At 40.6% G+C, this 11,446-nt stretch overlaps 1 protein-coding gene across 1 annotated transcript in view; it reads right to left on the bottom strand.

The window, feature by feature from the left end:
* The window catches only part of SKIC2 (SKI2 subunit of superkiller complex), a 75,597-nt gene that overhangs the window by 37,595 nt on the left and 26,556 nt on the right, over positions 1-11,446 (bottom strand). Inside the window, exons 19-24 of the mRNA XM_053721949.1 lie at positions 10,404-10,515; positions 7,106-7,224; positions 5,535-5,672; positions 3,145-3,282; positions 728-832; positions 487-643 (exon numbers count right to left, since the gene is read on the bottom strand). Of these exons, the coding sequence (XP_053577924.1) occupies positions 487-643; positions 728-832; positions 3,145-3,282; positions 5,535-5,672; positions 7,106-7,224; positions 10,404-10,515 (769 nt within the window). The remainder of the gene's footprint in view (positions 1-486; positions 644-727; positions 833-3,144; positions 3,283-5,534; positions 5,673-7,105; positions 7,225-10,403; positions 10,516-11,446) is intronic.

Here is an 11,446-nt window from a genome sequence, read left to right as displayed (position 1 = left end):
GCAGCAAAAAAAAGAGGCTATGTTCTTATGCTATTTTATAGATCACTAGCTAAGCCTCATCTGGAATATTGTGTACAGTTCTAGATAACGATAAAGGATATAGATTGAATGAAACATGGACTAAAAATTCAAACGTACAAGAATTAAGTCATTACCAGATGGTACAAACACCTTAGGCTCTCTGAGCAAGTGCCGTGTATAAAATGCTGGTGCACGGTGCATACTTAAATACACTTTTGAAACAGCTATAGCATTTACTAGAAGCATTTTTGCTAATACGTGTATATTACACAAATGCTTCTATTCAGAACTGAAATACATCCATGTGGATTACAATTTTGTCTGGAATATTACTTTAAGATAGTTGTTCCTTCACTTGCTGTTGCAGGGTCACATGAATGAGCCTACACTACGAGGATTCAGAAGCCGCATCTCCATCTTTATAAAAGGAACCCACAGCGTTTTGATATCATGATTGTGCCTCACCCTCCGGTTTGAACACCCTCCCCATTAGCAGGTCATCAGGAGTTGGCGCTCTCTTCTCGCCAGTCTGCTCTCTCTCCTTTTGAACAGTGACTCCGTCTTTCTTTTTTTCACAAAGCACCAGGGTGGTGTAAACCCGATTAGTAGCATCGGAGGACACCTGTGAAGGAAAACAAACAAACATGGCTGACAGCGCCGTACGTCATGTTCTACTGCTGCCTGCCAACGCGAGCCAAAGACCGACCTGCAAAATGATGCCGGGCACCCATGGGTTATAATCTGTACTGAGAATGATGACCCGTCCAATGCTCAAACATTTCATTCCGTTGACAGATTCCACCACTCGTTTCTAGAGGGACGGAAAAAAAAATGTTATAGAAGCGCAACCCGCTGATTAAAAGGACAGTAAAAACACCAACAAGTAATTTTAAACAATTTTCCAATTTACTTTTATCACCAATTTTGCTTTGTTCTCTTGGTATTCTTAGTTGAAAGCTTAACCTAGGAGGTTCATATGCTAATTTCTTAGACCTTGAAGCCCACCTCTTTCAGATTGCATTTTAACAGTTTTTCACCACTAGAGGGTGTTAGTTCATGTATTTCATATAGATAACACTGTGCTCGTGCACGTGAAGTTATCTCGGAGCAGGCACTGATTGGCTAGACTGCAAGTCTGTCAAAAGAACTGAAAAAAGGGGCAGTTTCCAGAGGCTTAGATACAAGATAATCACAGAGGTAAAAAGTATATTATTATAACTGTGTTGGTTATGCAAAACTGGGGAATGGGTAATAAAGGGATTATCTATCTTTTAAAACAATAAAAATTCTGGTGTTGACTGTCCCTTTAAATATGGTAAAAATATTTTTCTTCCAGGTGGAAAAAGGTTTAGTTAAAAGACTTGTAAATACAGTAGATTTGCATAAACAACAAATGCATATTAACAAGACAATGCAAAAGCACTTTGTCCAAATTTCAAATGAGATGTAGATTTTTTTTTTACAAATTTAGTTTTGTCTGTTTCCACCCCTCCTGCATCATGTGACAGCTATCAGCCAATCACAAATGCATATACGTATATTCTGTGAATTCTTGCACATGCTCAGTAGGAGCTGGGGACTCAAAAAGTGTAAATATAAAAAGACTGTGCACATATTGTTAATGGAAGTGAATTGGAAAGTTGTTTAAAATTGCTGCTCTATCTGAATCATGACAGTTTAATGTTGACTTGAGAGTCCCTTTAAGCTTTTTACAGCGCATTTTATTTTTTTTGTTTAATGTGCCTTTGAAGAAGGTCAATGGTCATTCAAACTAATATTATTCAAAAAAATATTACATTCATTATTCAGTTTGTCTACGTTTCCTGTAAATGACCTCTGTAAATTGTGCTTTTCCTATCTTCATAGTGGCTCTAGTGTTTTCTGCATAACCAAAGGTAGATTGTATGGAACAATTTTTATTAACGATTAAATGTACAAAACGTGTGTTTTTTTTTTTTTTTACACATACAGGTAGAAACTCCTTTATCTAAACTGCTTGGGTCCGGAAAAGGTTTGGATTTTGGAACAGTTTTGATTTCGAAATATTTGCATCTGTAAAATGGGACAGTTTGGAGAGGGGATGGAACCAAGTGTAAACAGCAATATCCTATGTCATTTACACAATATTTATATGTTATAATACAGCGTGTACATGTAACATAAAGGTTATTTGAATTATTTTTAATACTTTTGTATACATAGTACCTGTACCCTTAGAAAAATAGTACAGTACTGTAATCACAAAGGTAATATATGTTGTTTTAAAGAGACAATCTTTTGCAGAATTGTTTAAAAAGATAGATAATCCCTTTATTACCCATTCCCCAGTTTTGCACAACCAACACGGTTATATTAATATACTTTTTACCTCTGTGATTACCTTGTATCTAAGCCTCTGCAGATTGCCCCCTTATCTCAGTGCTTTTGAAAGACTTGCATTTTAGCGAATCAGTTCTGTCTCATAAATAACTCCACGGGAGTGAGCACACTTATCTATATGGCACACATGAATTAGCACTGTCTAACTTTGAAAAACTGTCAAAATGCACTGAAATAAGAGGCAGCCTTCAAGGGCTTCGAAATTATCATATGAGCCTACCTAGGTTTAGCTTTTAACTAAGATTTCCAAGAGAACAAAGCAAATTTGATGAAAAAGTAAATTGGAAAGTTGTTTAAAATTGCATAATTGCATGCCCTATCTGAATCATGAAAGTTTACTTTTGACTAGACTGTCCCTTTAAATAAATACAGACGACTATTTGCATTTTAGAACGCAAAAAATAAACCAAAGACTCAGGCAGAGAAGATTTTGACTTAAAAAGCGGGAAAAAATAGTAATTTTTAGTAATTTTATTTCTAAAAAAATATGATTTATTAATTTCAAAATAAATTTGGATTTTGGAAAATAAACGAATGCCGGTTTATTATCCATAGCAAACAGCTGTACTTCCTGCTAATTTGTATTGGTTGGAAGGTACAATAAATATCTGGTCTATCAGCCAATGAGCATTTTGTACCTATTACCCAATAAGAATTATTAGGACATTTACAAATGACATCAGTTTAAATAACAATTAGATGATTTCTAGTGGAGTAAGGCTTTGTAAATACAGAAGTTGTTACCTGCAGGATCTCTCTGGTGTACATAAGTTCTTGCACGGTTATAAAATAATCCTGAAGATCTGAAAGGTCCCCCGAACACTCAATGTCTCCCATGTTTGCTAGCTCTTTGGTGAGAACCTTAATACGCTGCTCATGGGCCTGTGAGAGATAAAGTTAATGGTCAGTCTACAGTGTCAGTTCATTAGGAAAATACCTTCTGTCTGTGTCACATTGTAGGGAGAAGGGTCAGATTTATAGCTCCCTTCTGTCTGTCACCTGCAGGGGGAGGGACAGACTCATAGCTCTCTTCTGTCTGTGTCACTGTGTCACCTGCAGGGGGAGGGACAGACTCATAGCTCCCTTCTGTCACTGTGTCACCCTGCAGGGGGAGGGTAATACTCATAGCTCCCTTCTGTCTGTGTCACCCTGCAAGGGGAGGGACAGACTCATAGTTCCCTTCTGTCTATGTCACTGTATCACCTGCAGGGGGAGGGTAAGACTCATAGCTCCCTTCTGTCTGTGTCACCCTGCAAGGGGAGGGACAGACTCATAGTTCCCTTCTGTCTATGTCACTGTATCACCTGCAGGGGGAGGGTCAGACTCATAGCTCACTTCTGTCTGTGTCACCTGCAGGGGGAGGGACAGATTTATAGCTCCCTTCTGTCACTGTGTCACCCTGCAGGGGGAGGGTAAGACTCATAGCTCCCTTCTGTCTGTGTCACCTGCAGGGGGAGGGACAGATTTATAGCTCCCTTCTGTCACTCTGTCACCCTGCAGGGGGAGGGTAAGACTCATAGCTCCCTTCTGTCTGTGTCACCCTGCAAGGGGAGGGACAGACTCATAGTTCCCTTCTGTCTATGTCACTGTATCACCTGCAGGGGGAGGGACAGACTCATAGCTCCCTTCTGTCTGTGTCAGCCTGCAAGGGGAGGGTCAGACTCATAGCTCCCTTCTGTCTATGTCACTGTATCACCTGCAGGGGGAGGGACAGACTCATAGCTCCCTTCTGTCTATGTCACTGTATCACCTGCAGGGGGAGGGACAGACTCATAGCTCCCTTCTGTCTGTGTCACCCTGCAGGGGGAGGGACAGACTCATAGCTCCCTTCTGTCTGTGTCACCCTGCAGGGGGAGGGACAGACTCTTAGCTCCCTTCTGTCTGTGTTACTGTGTCACCCTGCAGGGGGAGGGACAGACTCATAGCTCCCTTCTGTCTGTGTCACCCTGCAGGGGGAGGGAGAGACTCATAGCTCCCTTCTGTCTGTGTCACTGTGTTACCTGCAGGGGGAGGGACAAACTTATAGCTCCCTTCTGTCTATGTCACTGTGTCACCTGCAGGGGGAGGGTCAGACTCATAGCTCCCTTCTGTATGTGTCACCCTGCAGGGGGAGGGACAGACTCATAGCTCCCTCCTGTTTGTGTCACATACTCATATATGCCTTCTCTCTGTGTCACCTGTGGGGCAAAGAGACTCACAGTGCCCTTTAGTCTGTGTCTGTCACAAAGCGGGGGGGGGGGGGGGAGAACAGACTCATAGCTCCCTTCTGTCTGTGTCACTGTGTCACCCTGCAGGGGGAGGGACAGACTTATAGCTCCCTTCTGTCTATGTCACTGTATCACCTGCAGGGGGAGGGACAGACTCATAACTCCCTTCTGTCTATGTCACTGTATCACCTGCAGGGGGAGGGACAGACTCATAGCTCCCTTCTGTCTATGTCACTGTATCACCTGCAGGGGGAGGGACAGACTCATAGCTCCCTTCTGTCTGTGTCACTGCGTCACCCTGCAGGGGGAGGGACAGACTCATAGCTCTCTTCTGTCTGTGTCACCCTGCAGGGGGAGGGACAGACTCATAGCTCCCTTCTGTCTATGTCACTGTATCACCTGCAGGGGGAGGGACAGACTCATAGCTCTCTTCTGTCTGTGTCACCCTGCAGGGGGAGGGTCAGACTCATAGCTCCCTTCTGTCTGTGTCACTGTGTTACCTGCAAGGGGAGGGACAAACTTATAGCTCCCTTCTGTCTATGTCACTGTGTCACCTGCAGGGGGAGGGTCCGACTCATAGCTCCCTTCTGTATGTGTCACCCTGCAGGGGGAGGGTCCGACTCATAGCTCCCTTCTGTATGTGTCACCCTGCAGGGGGAGGGTCCGACTCATAGCTCCCTTCTGTATGTGTCACCCTGCAGGGGGAGGGTCCGACTCATAGCTCCCTTCTGTTTGTGTCACATACTCATATATGCCTTCTCTCTGTGTCACCTGTGGGGCAAAGAGACTCACAGTGCCCTTTAGTCTGTGTCTGTCACAAATCAGGGGGGAAGAACAGACTCATAGCTCCTTTTGTCTGTGTGACTCTGTGTGGGGGGGGGCAGGCTCTGTTCCACTATGTGTCACCAAGGGGGATCCCTTCATCACCTTGCTGTCCTTCTGGGTCCTGGCTTCCGCAAAGCTCCTCTTCATCATATCTTCTACCCTCAGCGCTTCCACACGGAGAAGGTTGAGGATCATGGAGTACGTCAGGCGGAATTGAGACTGAAGCAGAGTGGGCTTCCCCTAAGCATTGGTGGGTTAGAAACAGAAATGGAAATAGTTAGAAGGAACAGAAGCGAGCAGCACCAATTAATAAACAGATGCTTCTTTCTTCAGTTTATCTCTCAAATCACTATTACAGCAAATTCCATACTATTTTTTTACTGCTCTGATTTTTTTTTAGGAACTTTAAAGGAAACATTGAAGTCAAAGTTTTTCTTTTATGTATATGAAAGAGCAGCTGTTAAAGGGGCAGTTTACCCTAATTTTTTCTCTCTCCTTTAATGTGCCCCCAATGATCCATTTTAATGCTGTAGTGTAATTTAATTGCTTACAAGTAGCTCCTTTACCTTTATATAAGCAACTGAAATAACTGATTTTGCCTGTGGTATCCCCACCTATACTGAAAGTTTCTATACCTAAGTATTGGCTATAAAAAAAGCTGTGTAAACATTGCCAGCAAAAGAAATTAGACTCCCAGTAGGAGGCAGGTAAGTTGGTAGGCAAGATAATTAATTTCCAATTGTTCACTCTGAGCATTTGGATTTGAAATACAAACAGAGATAAGTACAGAAAGCGATAACATAAGGAGATCTGATTTCCGTGCAAGCTCAACCCATTTTGATGGGTTGCGGTGTCAAAGAACAAAACCATTGTACTATTTTAAATACAAAATTACACCTAAAGAAGTAATTTCTCATAGATTTTATACTCTGCACCTGATATAACAAGCCACTGGAAACACATTAAAGAAAACAAAAATTACAGTATACTGCCCCTTTAACACCTCAAGACCTCTACCAGCCCCTTCCAGCACCCTCCGTTATCTTTCTGTCTTCGTCCCCCCCTCTCTTTCTAGAACAATGTGTCTGATGTCATTTCAGTCTGTAATGCTGCAACTAAATTTCTTTAATTTGTTTTATATTAAAAGGGATATGAAACACAAAATTGTATTTAATTATTCTGATAGAACATACAATTTTAAACAACTTTCCAATTTACTTCTATTATCTAATTTGCTTTAATCTCTTGGTATCCTTTGTTGAAAAGCATACCGAGGTAGGCTCATGTAGCTAGGAACTAGCTGCTGATTGGTGGCTTACCAATGTGTTCAGCTAGCTCCCAGAAGTGCATTGTTGCTCCTTCAATAAAGGATATCAAGAGAATAAAGCAAAATTGATTAATAGGAGTAAATTGGAAATTTGTTTAAAACCGTATTCTCTATCTGAATCATGAAAGAAAAAAATTATTGCGGTTTATGTCCCTTTAAGTATAAATATTTATTTTAGTATAACTCTTTTTTTTTCTCTCCACTGTCCCTTAAAAAATATTTATTCCCCCGTTTGCCATTTTCTCTACCTTTGCCCTCCTTATCAATTTATAGCCACTTATTCTCTGTCTCCAAGAAGCTTTCTCTATTTCCTCTCTATTCTTCCCTTTTTCTCTTGGCTTCTCACCAGCATCATTTTGTGCAGATCACTCATTTCTGGCACATCAGTTTTGCACAAAATGATCACCATCCCAGTGTTATCCAGACCTCTGCGGCCGGCGCGTCCAGCCATCTGTATGTACTCCCCTGCAAATGTAAAGACAGGAATAATAAATAGATCATAAAAGTCACTGAGATATCTCCCACTGCTAAGTGTTTTCTACCACTGCAGTGCTTAACTCTCTCCCTCTCTCTCTCTTTTCTCTCTTCTCTCTCTCTTTTCTCTCTTCTCTCTCTCTCTGTCTCTCTCTCTCTCTTTCTCTCTCTCTCTCTTTTCTCTCTCTCTTCTCTTTTCTCTCTCTCCCTCTCTTCTCTTTTCTCTCTCTCTCTTCTCTCTCTCTTTATCTCTTCTCTTCTCTCTTCTCTCTCTCTTTATCTCTTCTCTTTTCTCTCTCTCTCTCTCTCTTTATCTCTTCTCTTTTCTCTCTCTCTCTTCTCTCTCTCTCTCTCTCTCTCTCTCTCTCTCTTCTCTCTCTCTTTTTTCTCTCTTCTCTCTCTCTTTTCTCTTCTCTCTGTCTCTCTCTCCTCTTTTCTCTTCTCTCTGTTTCTCTCTCTTATTTTTTCTCTCTCTTCTCTTTTCTCTCTCTCCCTCTCTTCTCTTTTCTCTCTTTATCTCTTCTCTTCTCTCTTCTCTCTCTCTTTATCTCTTCTCTTTTCTCTCTCTTTATCTCTTCTCTTTTCTCTCTCTCTCTTCTCTTTTCTCTCTCTCTCTCTCTCTCTCTTTTTTCTCTCTTCTCTCTCTCTTTTCTCTTCTCTCTGTCTCTCTCTCCTCTTTTCTCTTCTCTCTGTTTCTCTCTCTTATTTTTTCTCTCTCTTCTCTTTTCTCTCTCTCCCTCTCTTCTCTTTTCTCTCTCTCTCTCTCTCTCTCTCTCTCTCTCTCTCTCTCTCTCTCTCTTTATCTCTTCTCTTCTCTCTTCTCTCTCTCTTTATCTCTTCTCTCTCTCTCTCTCTCTTCTCTTTTCTCTCTCTCTCTTCTCTTTTCTCTCTCTCTTCTCTTTTCTCTCTCTCTTCTCTTTTCTCTCTCTCCCTCTCTTCTCTTTTCTCTCTCTCTCTTCTCTCTCTCTTTATCTCTTCTCTTCTCTCTTCTCTCTCTCTTTATCTCTTCTCTTTTCTCTCTCTCTCTCTCTCTCTCTTTATCTCTTCTCTTTTCTCTCTCTCTCTTCTCTTTTCTCTCTCTCTCTCTCTCTCTCTTCTCTCTCTCTTTATCTCTTCTCTTCTCTCTCTCTTTATCTCTTCTCTTTTCTCTCTCTCTCTCTCTTTATCTCTTCTCTTTTCTCTCTCTCTCTCTCTCTCTCTCTCTCTCTCTCTCTCTCTCTCTCTCTCTCTCTCTCTCTCTCTCTCTTTTTTTTCTCTCTTCTCTCTCTCTTTTCTCTTCTCTCTGTCTCTCTCTCCTCTTTTCTCTTCTCTCTGTTTCTCTCTCTTATTTTTTCTCTCTCTTCTCTTTTCTCTCTCTCCCTCTCTTCTCTTTTCTCTCTTTATCTCTTCTCTTCTCTCTTCTCTCTCTCTTTATCTCTTCTCTTTTCTCTCTCTCTCTCTCTCTCTCTCTCTCTCTCTCTCTCTCTTTATCTCTTCTCTTTTCTCTCTCTCTCTTCTCTTTTCTCTCTCTCTCTCTCTCTCTCTCTCTCTCTCTCTCTCTCTCTCTCTCTTTTTTTTCTCTCTTCTCTCTCTCTTTTCTCTTCTCTCTGTCTCTCTCTCCTCTTTTCTCTTCTCTCTGTTTCTCTCTCTTATTTTTTCTCTCTTCTCTTTTCTCTCTCTCCCTCTCTTCTCTTTTCTCTCTCTCTCTCTCTCTTTATCTCTTCTCTTCTCTCTTCTCTCTCTCTCTTCTCTTTTCTCTCTCTCTCTTCTCTTTTCTCTCTCTCTTCTCTTTTCTCTCTCTCTTCTCTTTTCTCTCTCTCTTCTCTTTTCTCTCTCTCTTCTCTTTTCTCTCTCTCTTCTCTTTTCTCTCTCTCTCTTCTCTTTTCTCTCTCTCTCTTCTCTTTTCTCTCTCTCTCTTCTCTTTTCTCGCTCTCTTCTCTTTTCTCTCTCTCTTCTCTTTTCTCTCTCTTCTCTTTTCTCTCTCTTCTCTATTCTCTCTCTTCTCTTTTCTCTCTCTCTTCTCTTTTCTCTCTCTCTCTTCTCTCTCTCTCTCTTCTCTTTTCTCTCTCTTCTCTTTTCTCTCTCTTCTCTTTTCTCTCTCTTCTCTTTTCTCTCTCTTCTCTTTTCTCTCTCCCTCTATATATATATATATATATATATATATACACACATATATAAAATGTAATTATATAATTACATTTCAATTTAAGAAATGTGTGTGTTTATTTTTATACTAGACACACAGGAGAAGCGCTAAAAAAAGCAATCAAGGTCTTCCAATCAATAATAATTTTAATTAAATATATATAAAATATACATTATAGACACAATAACTATTAAAGACAGAATATATATATATATATATAAAACCAGCGCTGGTATCTTTATTGGAATCACTAGTAGATCAATCACACATGATTTAAGTTAAAACCCTCTCTGAAGGTATATACACAGCTAGCATTAGATCAAGATATATAGCACATGTATTTTAGATATAGATAATAAAATACTGGTTGTAATAATAAATGAAAGAATCATACAATGTATAAAGTAAGGCTCAACAGCGTTAAAACCTTACGCTCCGCCAAACTTATTCAAAATTTGATCGTTTGTGGCAATATAAATACATAGATAAAGTATGTGCTCCGATTTTTATCCCAAACAATTAGCTGTGTGCAATGAAATCAAATTTATTTCAGTGAGTGACACACACAAAATTATAAATAGTTTTTTAGCAGGCCCAGCAGCTTTAGCTTGTCATGCACATCGAAGGAGTTAAGGGACCGCTAAACACAGTAGAACAGCATAATTAATAAGTGCACAATAAACAGACTATGCAAAAGCACTTTGTTTAAATGTCACATGAGCAGTAGTTTTTTTTTCGGACAAACTGAAAGTTTTATTTACCCTCCCACTGCATCATGTGACTGCCATCAGCCAATCACAAAATGCATATATGTATGTTCTGTGAATCTTACACATGCTCAGTAGGAGATAGTGCCTCAGAAAGTGTGCAAATAAAACAATTGTGCATATTTAGATAATGGAAATGAATTGGAAAGTTGTTTAAAATTGTGTGCTCTATCTGAATCATGAACCTTTAATTTTGATTTGAGTGTCCCTTTAATATCCATTTAAGATTTATCTGTATGTCACTACCTAGACTATGCAGTCACTAATCCTTTACATACCGGGAGTAAGGTCTCTGAAGTTGGATCCGTCGTGTTTTCTGATTGAATCAAACACCACAGTACGAGCCGGCATATTAACACCCATAGCAAATGTCTCTGTGGCAAACAGGATCTGGCAAGCACAATAAAGAATGAACACCTATTAACATGCACTGCTGGGTAACTGTAGACATATGTAGAGGGGAGGAGCCATGGAAGACCAGGAGTATGACTCATGGAAGAGGGTGTAGGGACTTCGGGGAGTAATTTGATGATGACTATGGAAGTGCTAGGTGTGCAAGGGTGTGTGGGACTAGAGAGCAGAAAGTGAGCCTTAAGGGGGTCCAGATAAGAGGGTTACTGTGTTAGGATCAGGGAACAAGGGCTTAGGGCGGATTCAGTACTTACATGGGATAGCTAATGCAGGCCTAGTGAGGGCAATATTTGTTCGTTTAGAGGGTAGGGATTAAGGGCCATGTGGAACAACTAGGGGTACCAGGTAGTGGAAAAGAAACAGAAAAATGTGTGTATCAGGAGCGCTACAGCTAAAGGTGATAGGAAGAGAGACTATACACTTATTCAAAAATATAACAATGGAAAATTGGGTTTCTTAAATCAGACATAAATTTATTGCACAATTAATAAAAACGGACGTCTCCGTAAATAAAAGTTTTTAAGTTGCCGCCATATAAGTAATTTCAATTGTAGAAAAGAGTTCGTAGTATAGATATAAAACAGTCCAAAGTGCACTTTAAGTATCCTTAAATACGTGTTGGTTTGCTAGCAAACAAGGGCTTACCCCAAACTTTATCTACTCGATATCCTCCGTGAGTGAGTTACAGCCGTTTGCGTGATGACATCACTTATGTAGGCGCTGTCCCAGGTGGGCTCTCTGATTGGTCCAAGTTCGGGGCCAGCCAACAGCGACAATAGTGAATCTTTCAACTACAATGTAGCGATCCTCCGATGATAAAGTTTGGGGTAAGCCCTTGTTTGCTAGCAAACCAACACGTATTTAAGGATACTTAAAGTCCACTTTGGACTGTTTTATATCTATACTACGA

This window comes from Bombina bombina, chromosome 7 (assembly GCF_027579735.1).
Source record: "Bombina bombina isolate aBomBom1 chromosome 7, aBomBom1.pri, whole genome shotgun sequence".
Classification (NCBI taxonomy): Eukaryota; Metazoa; Chordata; class Amphibia; order Anura; family Bombinatoridae; genus Bombina; species Bombina bombina.
This window is presented reverse-complemented; position numbering and strand designations above follow the sequence as displayed.